Raw genomic sequence first — 17620 nt, 5'->3', positions numbered from 1 at the left:
GGCGGTGGGCGGAGGCGGCTCGGCCGGGCGGTGGGACCGGCCGGGCTCCCCCCCCGGCGGCGCCGGCCCGGCCGAGCTCGACCCCCTGAGCTTACTCCGGCCTTGGCGGAGCTTGCGGCACGCCGAGTTCGGTGTGAGTTCTGGCCCAGGCCACTCCGTGCTGGCCAGGATCAGCCATCTTTTGTGGGGGTCTTCTATTGTAGCGTTGGAATTTACGTTTTATAGCCACACACATGTGTGAGAGCCATTTATACATCTATACACCTCTACGCATATATGAAAATAGTAATTGCAGTGCTAGTTGCTGTCTCTCACAAAGATGGCTGTGTGTACGTGTGCGAATGCACACGCAGTTGCACACGCACACACACTCTTCTGTTTTCCTACATATGGTGTGTAAGTCTTTTGCAATTTTACTTTGAGGTAGGGTTGGTTCATCCCTTAAAACAGGGAAGCATCTTGCCCAAGATATCCATTGACGTAGCACTGCCATCCTGCTTATGAGTGTTAAATGCAGCCTGAGAAAGTGGATTGCACTGAGAGCTAGGGCAAAAGGTTTTACTAGCATTAATGGAAAACAAAATATGTTAACTCACCAATTTAATACGTGTATTAATGCTCTATTTAGAGGAAAGAAAGAATTCTCTTTAAGCCTTTCTGAGCTGCGGAATTTTCAGTTATTGATAATCAGAAATTTAGAAACTTAACCTTTGGTGTAGAGACATGTTCAGCTGATACTTGCTTTTTTGTGTACGGGCACGCAGGAGGAGGGAACTCTTTTCTTGTTCTGCATAACTGCATTTACTCATTTAATGCATTGGGCTGTACCATTGATCATAGCCTACTATGGAGCCCACCAGTTTGTATGGGGAATAAGTACTGTATCAGAGTGATCATTATAATAAAATTAGTGCTGCCTCACTGGAGGACCTATAAAAGATTGCTGCAGAATAGAGTGGCCATGGTTTTCCTCCTCCATCAAACTCTATAGGAACTGAGTGCATCTTCTCTCCGTTTCCTCAGCCACATTGGTACCTTTCTTTTTAATTGACCTCCGCTTGATTTAGGTACCAAAGAACTTAATTTTTCTCTTGGTGGCTAGTTAAAAAAACATTTCATCACCTGTTCCATAGTGGAAAAATGTTAGGGCAGAGAGTGGTTAATAAAAATAATGTTCGTATTCAAGTATTATTAATGTCAGCGAGCATCTCAATTTCAACACTGTTTTTTTTGAGCTCTTATATAGGCAGGTTTTTAAGTCCTTTTCTTGTTTCTCCTTCTCCAGTTTGATGTTCGTTATAATTTTCTTTATGCAGAATCAAATGTTTTACAGAGTCTTTCTTTATTTTTGTGCAGGATGGGTAATTAAGATGGGATTCTGCTGTATGTTTCTAATATCTCTCTAGCAATGCGTGATCCAGAACTCTTTTTGGAGTGTTGCATAACTAGACACTTTACAAAATGAATTGAAAAATACTCTTAATTTCTTCAGTATGCATATCAAGGTAGATAGTATTTCTTTGATTTAATAATCAAAAGGGTGGAGGTTTTTTCCTTTTTTAATGTCTGTTAGTGTTGTAAAGATAGTACTACTCAAAATTAACTTAAAGCTCTTCTTATCCACACATCGTATAAGCACAATTTGTTTTAAGTAGTTGTACGTGCATATCTAGTCCAGTGCAGAGTCTTTGCCAGTGAAAGACAGAGGAACTTCATTTCTGTACTAAGGCTAACACTTATTAATGCGTTTTTGGTTTTTTTCCTCATGTTTGATACAAAATCACTAAAAGACAAACATAGGATTTGATGGTGCTGGAGAAATGCATCAGAGTAGAGGAGCCCTTCAATTGCTTTACATTCTTAGATATGATAAGACCATTGATATCAATCTCTATTTTCTACCAATCAGTGAATATCAAGTAGCGTGACCATTTAAAGCTGTTGCCAATTATGTTTCTAAACTGCAAGTACAAATGTGGCACTAGAACTGATGTCTACTTAGCCATGTTTTCACACTGGCATTCCTTAAATATTTTTCTATATGCAAGATACTAGCTTCTTGTTTTCTTGCAGATAAATGCTTTACTCCTGACTCTCAAGTTTGTAACTTATTCATCAGATTTTATCAACTATACATTCCAGAAAGGTACTGTCATCCTTTTGTCTGTGAATGTTTGGGGCAGCAGTGGTAGAGGTGTGCACTACCCTTTGGAACTGCTCTTGTCATGAATGTCTCTCAGGTAATCATTTTGTAACCTGTTGAAAAACAAAAAAAAATTTTCTCATTATGGAAACGGATTAAAAAAAAATTCAGTCAGAATTCAACCATCCTCTCAAACTTATGCTTCCAAGTGTTGTGTAGATTAAACAAGTCTGAGTGGAAAAGCCTGCTCTAATATATTTCCTCGCCTGCATTGTTTTAAACATAATTAAAATGGCATATGAAGTGCCTTTGTAGCTATTCTCTCATACTCCTGCAGTTTTGTCTGCTGTTGCTGATTTTTTTTTTCCTGAACAATGGGATGTGACAGCATATATTTATTTAATCATTATAAATTTAGTTGGTGTTCTCCAGTGAGTCTGAGATTTCAGAGAAGCTTTTAAGTAGCTTGCTAAAATATGTAAAAGAATCCTGTCCCAAAAGAGTCATGAGCTTTCAAATCTTTATGAAAATCCCAGTAAAATTAGTGAGAATTGTCAGGACTAACATACCTGTTTCTGTGCTTTCAAAGTGAACTGGAAAACCTACTACTGTTTTGAATGATTATAAGTTCTAAATGATTCATTGAAATGAAAATCTAGGAAAATCCATTTCTCCGAATTGTGTACTGAACTGCGTGTTGTACAACTATTCAAAGTAATAGTTTTGATTTTTTTTTGTTTGTTTGTTTTGAAATCTGAGTTGTCTCTCTCTTTGTCTTATACTTTTTTTTTTGGTGTACATTAACCTTTTATGTCAGAATACTGTAGGACAGGGCACCTCCATCTTCACAGGGCTGGCATCTTTGCTGTTGCTTATGATTAGAAATTGTTTATGGTCCAGGATGCATTGAATTCACTGTTACCCTTTCTTCTAGGCTCATCAAAACATGTAAAATAAAGGTGGTTAAATAGCTTTCTTTAATTCTGTGGATTACTGAAGAGAAAGAATAATGAGTAAAGGTGTGGTTTCTGTCGAATCAGTAGCCCCTGAGGCAGAGCTAGAAGAATACACCTAGTTCAGAAGTTCTGGTGTGGCAGAGGCTGTGAGCCTGCAGCTGCACCAAGCTTTCCCCAGCAAGGAGAATCAGTGAACTTCAAATGGTATGAAATGCTGTCTTCACCCTAACTGGCTTCATGCTTCTAAAACACCAGGTGTAAAAATGTGAAGTGTGCTTAAGTTAGCAAGTGCATTGCTGTAAGACTAGTCTTTTATCTAGTTCTTTTGCAGTCAGCATATTCTGCAAATAGAAATGTTTTCTAGGTTGAATAATACTTCTCACAGCTGTTGTAGAGTTAGCCAACAATAACCATAACTGGGGAATTTGAATAAGTAGTGAGTTGATAATGATAAAATAGTGGGGGATTTTAACAATAGCAATGTAAATGCTACTATAGTGCAGCACAGACAATTTTATAGGATTTTAAAATGTTGGAATAATTTATTTCTTTTGATACTTCAACACTGGGAATTTATGTTGTCAACATTTATTCTGAAGCTGCAGAAAGGAGTTTTTTGAAGGAACAGGAGATAACAAGCTGATTCCTGGCAACTCCTTCTTAGGCTGAGCTCTGATTTAAGGTAGTATAATGAGTCAGCAGTGCTAATACTTTGTTCTACTGATACTAGTATGTTGTGTTGTTGGGGTTTTTTTGCTTGTTGCGTTGGGGTTTTTGTTTGTTTGTTTTTTAACAAAGTACAGTAAGGTGGTATGTTCAGAAGTATGAGTAGCTTACTTACATTGTCCAAACCCACCACTAAAGATCAAACAATGTCTGCATTTCTAGAGAAGACAAGTAATTGAAGCTTTTAAAGCAGTTTGTTTATTAGTTTGTTTTTTTCAAAAATTCAAGTACACCTGTAACAGGATAGCCTAGTACTAGGAGATGTAGCTTAAAAGTTCAAATTTTACAAACGTGTATTGCAGTGAGAAGCAGGGGAAGTGCAGTGTGCTGACAGAAGCTTGTGAGTTCTTGGAATGTCAGGATGATTGCTGATGGAGCCAAGGACAGATGACACGAGGGAGGAGGTTGTGTGTGAATTCCTTTCAGCTATTAGAGACATTCTTGCTAAAGTTTGCAGATCTTGAGTCCTGCAGTAACATGTTTACTGATACCTTGTGGAGTCACATTAATAGATGGGTTTTTATAACATGGTTGTGATGGGTTGAATAAAACCAGCAGTGGCTATACCCAGACAATTGTGGGAAATAAAATTAACTGTCCACAAGTATAAGACTACTGAATTAAAAGGCAAACACAGAGCTGCTCAGGAATCAGTCTGCTAAGGATTTTGTTAAATATTTGTTTGGATGACAAGGAAGTATGAACACTGGGGAGAAGAGATTCATTTTGAGGAAGAGAGACATAAGTCAGTCGATTCTGTCAGTCAGAACAGCTTCTTGATTCTGATCCTGGGCAATGTAATATTCTTTTTGATGATTTGTTCCACCTTTGTTGTGGGAGCAGGATTTCTACACAGACAAATACCAGACCTTCCTAACTTTTTTTCCCGTACTAGCTGGAGCAGCTTACAAGATGTCTGACTCTTTGCTAGCTTTTAATTGTATTGATACGAGGCATGTATATTATTTTGTTACATACTTTTTCAGAGGATAGGGTTTACTTCTAATTTTCTACTTTTAGTCCATATTGCCTTTTTTCCCATCCTCCTGAAGATAGGATGAGGAAGATAAACATAGTTGCTGCTGACTGCAACTGACAGAGCTAGGCAGATGTAGTCAGTTTTTGTGGCCTTTGTAAAGCTGAGGAAGTAAAGGTGCTCTTGTGTGTGGACATATGGGGGCACTTTCTGTTTTTGTGAGAATGGTCTCTGTCACCTGGGATGATAACTTGTAATATCTCTTCCTAACATAACTGGGCTCAAACTGGGACTTGGTAATGACTCCTTATCCAGTCTGTGGCCCAAGCATGTAGTCTAAAAGCCTTTGGTTTTAGATAAAAATGTTTTTGATGTGTGTGATAGTCTTTGACATATGATTTTCACCTTAGCTTTCCTTTGAGAAAGGCAAGGTAAAATTCTTTCTAATTATCTGTGTCTCTAGTTCTTTTGGACTGATCCCACACTATTTGGTAAGTCCACAAACTACTTTGTGAGTATGCCTGTGAAGTTCATCATCTTCATTGTTGTAGTTCATTGTTTGTTGTGCAAAGAAGCTAAAAGAACTTGCTATGTTGGGACACTGAACACAAGTAGCAGGTAAAATTCAGAATTTCCTCATGTTAAACACTGTTTTTTAGGCATCTATTATCTTCTGAAGATAACTGTAGTATCTTCAAGATAGTACAGCTGGATCGAGAATTTGGAGATAGCTGCCTATTCTCTTTCTGGGAAAAATAGAAATTTTTAATCTGTGATGAGGTTTAGGTACTCACTGCTCCAAATGTGTTATATTTACCATCCAACTGCTTTCAGAATTCTGATCCTCAGGCAGTTGTAAATGGCCTATAGGGCCATACAATGAGAGTGGAACATTTCAATTCTGTGTCCTTCTTGGTTTGCAAGGAAGTTTTATGGCTGGCTGACAAGGATCTCTTGTTGCAGCCTTGTTTATTTGCAATCCTGTGTCCAGGAACATCTCATGTTAATTCTTATTCCTCTTTCTGTATTTTCATTTGAATCACCCACAAAACCAAGGCAGCTGCTGCTTTCTTAGTTGTATGCTGTTTTCTTAGTTGTAGGTCTCCTGCTGCAAATGACGTTAAAAAGAGAGCAAAACCACCTACAGATAATTTAAATGAGAAAAAAGAGATTGCATACTGTTTAATTGTTAAATTTTCCTACAGCTTGTCTGCTGAAAGCCGGGTTTCATGTGGCATAGTTGTAGTTCAGACAACTGTTTTAGTAACAACTTGGGTTTGGAGACTGTGATTGCAAAGATTAATCACCTGCTCCTCATTGTTGGTAGCCACAGATACCATCACTTGAATTTCCACGTGGAATATCTTTGAAACAGCCAGAGATGGTTGCTGTTCTTTGGCTGATGAGAAGTAATTCATTAGACTTTGCTAACATGTAGCTGTGATTGCTAATCTAATCTGTGCAGCTTTGACGTCTGCCCCAGTTGTGGGGATAGGGGATAGAACAGTGCAGCCAAGCATTTTAAAAGTAGATGCAAATGTGTACATAGGGTTACTGCAACTCTAGTCTCACTGTGGTGTTAGATTAGTTATATTAGGCTTGATAGTCCACCAGCTGTCTACCCAGATTGGGTGGGTTTTGTTGTCCCTTTGATTTTTTTTTTCTAAATGTGGTAAAAAGAACAGCTTTCTTTTTTGTCCTTATCTCTGAAATCATTAGATGTATTTATGAGGTGGCCCTTGCAAACCAGTAGGATGTTAGAGGAGGATATGAAAGTTTGTAAATTGAAGGAGTTGCCAAAAAATGTGGCTGTCAAGTGGGAGTAAGAGATGATCTGATATTAAGCAGCAAATTAAACTTCAGAATATTGCCTTGATAGATGCCTGGAGAAGCAGGAGGTAAACCTATGGAAATTGCAGAAGACGAGCAGGGGTAGGATAGTGTGGCTGTGTATGTTCCAGGTGGCCCATCAGCCACCTGTGAAGAGAGGCTGTGGGGGCTCTACGTGCTCAGTGCTATTAGAAGGTCATTAAGGTCTTTAGGAGCAGATGGTGTAAGGCCTAAACTGCAGAAGCAAAATTAGAGGGTACTGAGGATGGAGCTGGAGAATTGCACACCAACAGCTTCAAACTGCTAAGGCATGGAAGGGAGAAAGAGTAGTGACCAGAGAGGAAAGGTGGGTCATTAGTGGTATCTGCTTTGGTGTTGTTTTCCTAGCCCCTAAACAGGTTTGTCATGTAGTGAAGAGAAGTTAGAGAAAAATGGGAAATTAGAAAGAAGAGTGAGTGCTGAGCAGTGGAAAGATCAGATACATGTCAGAGAGAGGCAGATTTATGAAGTAATAATCCCACCTGGCTGTGTCTTTCCATCTTGTTAATATACTTGTTAATTACTTTCAAACACAACTAGAATGGTTTTCATTTTATGTATGAATATAGTCAGCTTGAATTGGAGTAGCTGAAAAGGGAGACATGAAAGGTTTCTTTAAGAAAAACCAATTTTCCAAATTTATTAATTGTGTTTATTTTGATCAGTCTCAAACACAGAATTTCAATTTAGCATATGTCTGGCACATTCTCATTGTAGGAAACACTTGTGCACATTAGTTTCCAAAACTCCCTACTGAAGGAAATATTATTGAAAAAAAAAGATGATAATTTCACTAATATATGAGCCTGTAAAAAATGTAAATAACAGGTTAGTAGTTTGTATACCTAAGAACTTAGTTGTTGATTAAATAAGCTATCTAATATAATATCTAATTTAAATCATTTCAGTAAAATGCCAGTGGTGTTACACAGGTGGCTAATTGGGCATATGAGTAAGAATCACACCTACCTAAGGTGGCTTTGAGAGAGAAGTTGCATGCCTTCTCGTAATACTACCCTGTCACCTTTAATTAAAGAAATCAGTTGCAAGATTTTTTGGTGGTTTTTTGTTGGTTTTGGTTTTTGTCTTTTTAAATGTGGAGGACTCTTCCTCTTTCTGTCCTTGTTCATGTTTCATCTGATAAGAGAGTGCTCAAACCCAGCATTTAGAACTTCTGACCATGATTCTTGCTGGGGAATTGAATCCTGTATGTAGATTCCATAATTCTGTGCTATACATGTAAGTTACATTGTGTGGCTAATTGATGAATAGAAAGCATTTGCTGGTTTTGTTTGTTTATTTGTGTTCAAATTAACAGCTTTGATTTGTGTGTCTGATAGAAAACCAGAGTTGCATAAGCTGCTTCAAGGAGATTACGGGTAATGTGGCTGGCATATTAATCCAGAGATGTTGGTTGATGTTGACAGCAATTTCTAGATACTGCCGTGTCTTTCCTTAAGAACTTTCAATTTGCAATTTTGCAGGATATTAATAGATATTGTTTGGGGTTTATGTTACTATAAACCAACCAAACAAAAAAAATCTTATTTTGCTTTTTAAGAAAAAAAAAAAAAAGAAACCAGTGCAAAACTATTTCAGCTGTCAAGAACTTATATTTATTAGTTTATATTCTCAAAAAATGTGAACAAAAGCTATAATGCAGGGAAATATGCCTTAGTGCTAATGTGATGATCATGGTTTGAAGACTTGCTGTCCAACTCCCAAATTTGTGATTTAAACCCCAAGAAAACCTACCTTTAAATAAGTGAAAGATTTGTGTGAAAAAGACTTATCTATTCAATGTGGAAGATCAGTGTATTAATGTTGCTGCTTCAAACTGGTGCAGTTTTCAAGAAATCCTAATAAACATCCTATTGTTTAAAATTTTAACAGCTCTTTCCTAAAATGTGTTCCTCTTCCTACAGCCAATGTATGTAACATTACAGATTAAAATTAATAGAGTTTTAAGAGATGGGGATATTTATAAAACTCAAAAGCTTTGTTACAATAGTGGTCTAAATAGGTAATTATGGGACAGGTTTTCTCTATGTATTTCAAATATGTTGACTCATGAAAAACCAAGTACGTACTCTCTTAAACATACTTAAATGACTAATTATCTCCGCACAGGTTTAAAATGTACTTATTTTCATAATAGAAAATTATGAACTTTTTATCAAACTCTATAGAAATAAGTAAATACTTTAAAAACAACTTATCTCAGTTTAAAGTATTTGTTGTTGTATAGAGAAGAAACAAAATGAAAATGCAGTGTGTATGTAACAGCTGGTAGTAAAAGCAAAGAAATATTTATGTAATTTGTCTGTTAATTGAATAACTGGTAAGAGAGCTTAACAATGCTATGTAGCAGGTGTGACGATTTTGTTTTGTAGTTGAAGCCAGAAGACTGAAAAGACTTTAAAAATTTTAAGTTTTGTTACAACCTTTATGCAGTTTCACAGCTTTCACCAGACCAGCAACTGGATACTGCAAGATGGGAAACAAACAGAGCAAAATGGAAATGTTGCTTCTGCCGCTCTGATCAAGGTCTTTGCTGCTTTGGTGCATTGTCAGTCTGGGCCGGGGCCTTGCCTGGGACTTCCGCAGTCGTGTCTTGGCTTTCTCTGGAACTGGTCTATGTGTGGACATACATATTTAGTTTGGTTTTTATGTCTCTTCTCATGATGTGAGCCCAGGTGTAGCTCACACTAATCTGGGAGGTTGTGGTAGGATCTTGGATTATATTTTTAAAACAGAACTTTGTTTAAGGTGTGTGGTGATTCATAGCAAATGCATGGCAGTTGTTGAGGGGTTTGGTCATCCAGTACTTCTGCACTCATTGAAATCAATCAAAGCTTGGGTCAGACATTGCTGCAGTTTACTTTTTGTCTGAGTAGGCCAGTGCTTCATCACAGGACTGGACTTGTATTTGTATCCTGCAGGCTGAGTCTGAGTTGGTTTTCCTGGTTTAGCAGAAAAGTTTTGCAGGTTATGGCTTGAGCACCCTGGTACCTGTTCTCTAAACTTTTTTAAATCACTATTAAAAAAAAAATCCAAACAACTACTTAAATTATAATTCTTTATTATTAAAAACAAATTTAAATCTGAATATTGTTTATCTGCATGATTATTTGAAAGGCCTTGGATTTTATTTTCTTTTTCCTATTTTATTTTTTTAAGGAGGATGAGTTGTTCAGGTAAGCTGTGCAGCTTAAGTAACTGTGTATTTCCAGTACTTTTCAAGTTTTGATACAATGTTCAAGTATCCCATAATCTCAGTAAAGTATTTCTCACACTGGTCCCTCTGAGGTAATGATTTGTGTTTTGTAGAGGAGTTCAGGCACATCATATAACATGTCTGAGTTCACAGCTACAGTTCCAGCTACAGCTGGAAATTTCTCTAAATCCCTATCTGTTAGCCTAACCAGTTAGACTCCACTTCCCCTGAGATAAAGGCACCCAAACCCAGTTTTAAGCTGTATATAAGCCTTCTGACATACTGTAAGAAATAACATATTGGGTTATTATCCTTCTGCAATTTTGTGTCATTCATTGTTGAGGAACTGCAAGAGAATGAATACATCTCTTGATTCCTGCTCAAATCCACATGTAAGCTGGAAGCTGTGTGTACTGTGCATCTCTCTTTCATTAACTCTGAGATAAAATGGGAGTTGTAGATATAATTTATAATTAAACCAATTTCCAATGTTGCTCACTTATTCCATGGCTTTTCTTAACCTTAGTGCTAATAGTAATAAAGATTTTTTGAATAAAGAAGTGCCTGTGTTACACAGGAATGTGTTCACTCATCCTGTTAAATGTGTTTTTTGTTGGCATTCCATGAATTGATCTGTTACCCTCTGGTGCTGCAGCTGTTCCTAAAAAAGGACGTGCCATTTCTCATGTAATAGCTTGCCTAATACTGACAAGGGAGAAAGTTATATGATTCCACATTAAAGCAGATATTATTCATGTGAGTTTATGACACAAAACCATTAATATTATTTTGAGAAATAAGTTTTTGAAAAGTGTAAGATTTATTTCCTTTCACTTGAAAAATCAAATGCTTCAGTTGTCTAATTTAAAAAATAAAATTAATTTGCTTCCCTCCCTTCCAAACACATTCTTCTAATATGCTTTTGTGTACAAATGTACATAAAAGCATATTATGTACTCATGATGAGTTGGTTGCTTAGGGCTACGCTGCATGTGTTCGGTCAGCCTGACTGTGTGCTAACCAATTGGAATGGTACCCCATGAGCAGAATGTGGTCGTGCAACGTGTGACAAAGATTCAACCTGACAGTTTTACAGTTGTGCGGTGCATAGAGGTTTAGAGTAACAAAAAGGGGCATGAGAAACTGCATGGAAGAGACTTGTGCTGTTCCTGCTGCCTCTGCAGCAAAAATGTGTTAATGCTCTAGTCAAAAAAAAACCTGAAAAGCATTTTTCTGGAGCCCTTTTTCTCTCTCCTGTTTTACTTGAGACTGGCTAGATGTGGAGCCATCTGCATTTTTACGTTGTTTAACATACTGTCAAACCAACTGTGTTTTAATGAGGGACTAATATTAATTCATTACTGTTGGAAGACATTTCATTTATCTTTGGTAGGTTCTTTTGCATTTCAAATTTGAGATGCTTGCATTTTATATTGTGATCTACTTCCTTATGCTCTGCTGTAGATTGGCATGGAACATTCTTCTTTCATCACTTGTTTAATGCTTTTATTATAACTTGATACCTTTGTGAACAGTTACTGATTTCTTCAGGGATGTAGTGAACTTAAATGTGAACTATTTCTGACCTCTTCGGCACAGAGACAAAATACATAAGTGTATGAAATCTTGGACTTTACATGTCTAATCTGCTGCATGGTAAAAAAGATTGATGTTTATTTAGAAGGGGTGCTGAGTAGGTTTTTCTGTAGTTTAATCTTGAAAATTTCTCTGTATTGTTTTCTTTTGCATAACATGTTCTCTGTAAATGCTGTGAATGGAAAAGTCAAAAGTGACTATTGGGAGTTGAGAGCAAATAAAATCCAAGTGTGCTATGAGAAATTAGGTAGCCCAAATAGCAAACAGAAAAGAGGTCTGTGAGTGATTTTGAGGGTAATTTAATGAATGCAATAATTAGCTGTTTTTGCTTTTAAGCAAAGATATGGTTGCTGCTTTTATTTTTATAGTGATGTAGTGGTTGGAACTCAGATAATCTGTTGGATTTTGTATTGCATGTTTTCTGCTTTGGTCCTTCATTATTTTTTTCCAAAAAATGCCAGGAATTATTACCTAAAGGCTTAAAGTTATAGCTTGTGGCTTGTTTGTCTGTTTGTGATGCAATAATGAAACCTCAGCTCAATTTCTTTGTTAATAGCAGAGTTATCTAAGCACTTAGGTATTTGTTTAATAATAGAGGGGGGGTTACTCTTTCTGCCAGCATACTGAAAATTAAATTCTGTGTTTTTCACATACCTGTATTCCTTTACAGCTGAATTTACCTTGCCTGTTGCTGTTAACATGGTGGCCAAGCATCATCCTCGTGTAGAAGTAGTGTCATGTGATCTCTTATGCTTCTCCTTGCTTTGTCTTGCAACATGCTTATCAGCATAGCCTGTGTAGTATTGCCGGTGTATTTTGGAACTGTAATATGTGCAGGCAAGCCATATCTGCTAGAGATAAGGAGGCTGGTGGTGGATGAATTTCACCCCTGACAGCAGCTCCTCCATCTGCTGTGCGTTGCTGCTGCATTCAAAAGCATGCACACCTCACCTTTGGGTCTGGAAATTGGTTTGTTTGCAAAGAGAAGGAGCCAAATAAGTTGATTGTTAGCAACGGCAAGTGCAGCCCTGAAATGTGGGAAGAAACAGGTGGAGAATTTCGTGATGCAGCCATCTGATAGGGGTCGGTGGGCAATAGTAGAAGGAATGTGAGAGACTGGAGAGGAAGGAAGGAGAAAATGCAAATAACAGTTGAGGGGAAGGAATTACCTGAATTTGAAAGGAAATGGCTCTGAGGAGTGCATGTGTATATCTGAACCATAGCATTCATGGAAAACATTAATGTTTTAATCAGCAACAGTGTTAAAGGCAGCAGTTGTAGAAGCCAATGAAGTCATGTCCAAGTTCCATTTTAAAGAGGAGAAAAACCTCTTCTGTAGAAGGAGCAGCCTCTTCTCTCCATTCAACCTAGTAGTAGCATATTATTGCTGTTTAAAAGCCTTCAAAACGTAGACTTTTAATTTCTACTGATTGAGTCAGAATAAGATGTCTTGCCTTGATTTACCTGTGTCAGTAGAATAATGAATGGTGGATTAAATAGGGGGACTGAAAGTAAAGAGGAAAAAAAAATCATTGTATACTAAGATTTAAAATAATACTGAAAAGTAAGCCTCCATAGTGAAGACTAGGAATCATAAAACTTGCATGAAAACTTTTGCGTTCAGAAACTTGTGTGATGGGTTCATGGGAGCTCAGAAAGAGTCAGATCCCTGTGTTCCTCCAGAACACTGGAGTAGGTTGTCATGAACTTGTGTTTGTTCATGCTTCTGAGAGTTTGAGTCATAGCTTTAAAGCAGCTGAGGGGTATATTTCTGTGTATAGTTTTATAGAACTGGAAGAGCCTTACCTGAAGACTGTATAGTGGATTCCAGCAGCTCTTGCTCATTTTAATTTCACACTACTTTGACAAGCAAAATTTGAATCTAAGAGTTTTTAAGGAGTTATTTCCACTATGGTTTGGCTTCAGAGTTATAGTCTTGTCACCTCCTTAAAGTGTCTCTTTTCAGTCTATTGTGGGCTCTTGTTTTTAATGAGCTTGTGTAAGTTTCTGTTCACAGCTGAAATGCTTTTGGAAACAACCATCTGTTAAGAACACTAACTGGCCAGTGGATGAGAAAAATCCTGAGCAATGTTTTGGTTTCTTCAGAGATGGATTTAAACGCAAAGTCTCAAATTAACTCCATCTTGTTATCATCTGGGTGGTTTACTCTTTTTTTTGCCACCTAGTTATAACGTGACTAGTGATATCAAAAACATCATCTGAGAGGGAGATAGAACTAAGTTTGCCACCTCAAAGTAGCATGTACTTGTGCAGCAAACAAGGGGCTTGTATTTTGGAAATCTGCCACAGCTGAGGTCTAGGGGGATCTATAAGCTAATATAATCCTTTTCTGCTTATGAGCACAGACTTGATTCTTTTACAGACTGGGTTATTGGTCACCATCCTAATTAATTGTAAATGCTGGAGCATTTCTCTTTGCTGTCATGGATATAGAGTCAACAGCAGAGTGTGGGTGTTCAACAGCAGAGTGTGGGTGTTCAACAGTCTTGTTTACATCTGCATTGTATGTAAGTATCTACATTAATAATGTTGCTTTATTTCTCAAGAGCATGTCATTCCCTGTGGATATATTGAACAATTACAGTCATGAGGACTTGGAGAACTCAGCAGAGGACTACCTCTTTGATCTTCGGTGGGGGAATCCAAACTCTCCTGAATTCTTTTCTCTGCCAGACCACCGCAAGGTAAAAACCAACAAATACTGTAGTACTGGTATTCTTAAAATCCTCATAGATCTAAAATTTAAGATATCCAGTCCTTTTGAATTTCAGAACTGTTTTATCAAAGCTTTCATATTTTCCAAATTCAGAATTTGTGTGTTAAACTCTACTTTCTTCGCTCTGTAATTGGGTTTAAATCTGGGCTTCAGTTACTGTGTCCTGCTTCTAGGCAATGGACCTGTATATAATAAGCAATTTAAAAAAAAAGACAAACAAAACCCAACCTGACTATAACCTTAAATTTTCAACTTATGAATCAAACTTCATGCATTCTCAAAAGCGTATCATCACTAAGGGGTTCATGGTTTATTTAAGCTAACTGGTTCTTTTTTTCATCTCAGTTCTTCAGTGTTCTTCATGTTTGGGTTCAAGTTTTGATTAATAACTTCACTGATTTCAAAAGTGGTTCTTCTTTCTTTATCTGAAATATTCTGTGCTGTTATTAATCTCTAGCAGAGAATAGCTATGACACTTTTATGTTTTAAACCAACTTGTGTGATGAGTTGGTCAGTGTTGGTTCTGTCCAGATGAATGCTTGTATTAGAAATAGTACCAATAAAACCAGCAGCGTATAGCTTTAATGAAAAGTAAGTCAGTTGAGAGGATTTTCTGTGGGATCTAAAGGTCAGTGCCACAGATTCCTTGGCAGAATCAGAGTCTTGACTACTTTCCTGCATTTATGTAAATGCTGTATGCCTAAATGATTGCTTGTATTAACGTCCTCGTTTGTGACAATAGCATGTCATAATCTTCTTAAATTTGTTAAGCAAGTCTGTCTACCACACCATTCACATCTGTCAAGTTTTTTATACATTAATTTAATAATGAAAGCATGGGAATTTAAATATCAAAATGCATTTCCACAAAGTTACTTGATTCCTGAAAAGAAGATTTTTTTGACCCTTCCCATATTTTTTTCTGAGGAATATCAAGTAGACAATTCAGAATTTCTAACAAGTGTGTAACTTCGGGGAACAAAACCCTTTTGAATTTGCCTTCCCACTGTAGCACATTAGAACTTGTTAACAAACACAGTTTTGCTGTGTCATCTTGTTTCAGTGCTTGACTGACTGCCTCGTTCTTCTATTGGCTTTGACAGCTTGCACAGTTGGGACTGTTGAAGTGAACGTAATGCTGGCTTCTTGCACACCTTACTTCAGTTGTGCACACAAATGCAAACTGTCAGCAGAAAAGAGCTGTACAAATTACTGTAGCTAAATCTGCCAGAGCTTGAGAGTGAGAGCTCTTTAGATGTAGTTTGTCTCTAGGAAGATGTGTCTAAAGAAAGGACTGAAAGAAAGGCTTGTCTTTTACAGGTAGCTGTTAAGGACTTGATTTTTAATATTCTTCTTTTTTACCTTGATAAACATTATCTGTATTTTACTACTGTTGTTTTAGCAAAAGTCTACTGAATTACTGTACATTCTTCTTGCAGGTTCCTATTACCTTGACATCCGTGGGCTTTGTTCCTCTTTATGGTGTAGAGCAAACACACAAAGTTCTTGCACTGTTTGCACCATGGGACTCACTCACAGGTTTCATTTTAAGTTTTTTATCTCTGTATTGACTTTTTTTTTTTTTTGTGGAAAATGCATGTAACCAGGCCCTTGCTCATTTCATGCTGCTGTAGGCCATAACTTTTCCATTGTACGTTTGTTGTTCCCCGTCTTTTTGTTCACATACTATTATTTCTTTTGTGTATTTATATACACAAGTGCTAGAACTTCGCACGCTAATCAGATCAGAACTGGACCTATTGAATTCAAAAGATATGTAGCAAATTAATGTGGTGCTTGTCTGGACCATAGTACAACATGTATCTCTTGATCTCTTTATGTGTGCTTCACCTTTCCAAAAAGTATTTATTGAACATTCTTAGAATTCATTAATTTGCATATGAATGTAAATGTTCTTTATTAATAATGATTGATCAGCATAGTGTGTAAATTAGTCTTTAGCTAGAAGTCCTAGCATAGCTCTGGCTGAGATGATGGTTTTTGTGGGTTTTCTCCTCCTGTTCTTCCTCCCATCTTCTTCCCCTTCCTGTTCTCCATGTTTCTTCTTCCATTTAATGCCATGTATATGATTACCAAGTATGCCACAAATGTCTATATATCGTACTCTTCCTAACTGCTGCTCAAATTTCTATCAGCCTTTTTACATTCATCTAACTCCCTCAAACTTGTACAGTTTCAATATTAATATCTGTTAGCCACCCAGTAGTAAAATACATGTATGAGGGAGACTTATCTTGACAGTTTTTAGTGGAAGGAGATGTTAGAGCACAGTGTTGAAAGATAGAACTTATGTCTGAAAAGTAGTTCGATATATATGGTATACCATATCACAAAAAAGAAACACAAACTAACAAATCCCCCCTAGTGTTTTTTAGTCTCAGTTATCAAAAAAGGTTTTGGACTACGGAGCATTTATATGGGTAGAGTGTACAGTGCCCCGTTGGTTGTGCTAGGGTAGTAGGAGCTGCATTAATGTAGTGCCATCTAGAAGATGTGATTACTACTAATGTGATTACTACATTGTTATTCCTGAGTATTTAGCAACTTGATGAATATGTTTCTTTTGGAATGGTTAGAATCACTAACTTTTTATTTCCCTTGTTTCTTTCAAGCTGTAGCCCTGTATCTTGCTGACCAGTGGTGGTCAATTGATGACATTGTGAGAACATCTGTCCCTGCTAGACAGGGACTTCATCAGGTAAAGCACTCCAACATTCACCTAGCACTTAATCCTATGCTCCAAGATAATGGCAAATAGATAGTGTGCAAGATTTTAATTTAATTTAGTGTGCAAGATGTTTTAATTTAATTTGGAAATGAGAGGGCTGTTGCAAAGGAATAAAGGAATAGGTACAAGGGGAAAAGGAACCTCAATATGAAGATAGAGTCTTGATCAAGAACGGCCTTTGTACAGCAGCTTCATATGATGTTAGCTGCATTACCATTTTTTTTTTATTCTTTAGAATATTTGGATCTCGTTGTGTTGAAACATCTTGGTAGAATAGTGCATTGTATCATAGCAATACCTATTGATCTTATCAGGAGACTAGCAACCCAAAAATACTGTCAGGAATATGTTGATAGAAGCAAGCTGAAGCTGGTGGCTTGCAGTGGCAATACATGAAGTTCAGAAAAGTAAAGTTGCCTGGTATCTGCTTTATTGCTGCCCATCATTGACCTTTGTTACCATTATTTAACCTGTGTAGCATGGAATTTTCCAAAACTGGAAATCTGTGTTTTTTCAGGGGTGTAATTTATATCTGCTCATGGAATCTGGGCATTTGTCTTTGATTTTTGCAATTTTTAAAATTTTCTCTTGAGAGTTTGGCATGTAGTCTGGCTTTCCGCATAATTCTTAATGGTAGGAAAATCAGGAAAG

At 37.1% G+C, this 17620-nt stretch overlaps 1 protein-coding gene across 3 annotated transcripts in view; it reads left to right on the top strand.

Annotated features, from left to right (window-relative positions):
- Positions 1-17620, top strand: part of FAM169A (family with sequence similarity 169 member A) — a 39587-nt gene that overhangs the window by 340 nt on the left and 21627 nt on the right. For 2 of the 3 annotated variants that reach the window (XM_039729994.1, XM_039729995.1), the window contains exons 2-4: positions 14051-14188; positions 15660-15759; positions 16854-16939. In XM_039729994.1, the coding sequence (XP_039585928.1) occupies positions 14051-14188; positions 15660-15759; positions 16854-16939 (324 nt within the window). Of the gene's footprint in view, positions 1-2071; positions 2147-14050; positions 14189-15659; positions 15760-16853; positions 16940-17620 lie in introns of those variants that run through there. The other variant, XM_039729997.1, reaches the window with a different exon arrangement.

The sequence above is a fragment of the Passer montanus genome, unplaced genomic scaffold (genome assembly GCF_014805655.1).
Source record: "Passer montanus isolate IOZ18808 unplaced genomic scaffold, ASM1480565v1 scaffold7, whole genome shotgun sequence".
Classification (NCBI taxonomy): Eukaryota; Metazoa; Chordata; class Aves; order Passeriformes; family Passeridae; genus Passer; species Passer montanus.
The sequence above is the reverse complement of the archived record's forward strand: the minus strand, read 5'-3'. Positions and strand labels throughout refer to the sequence as shown.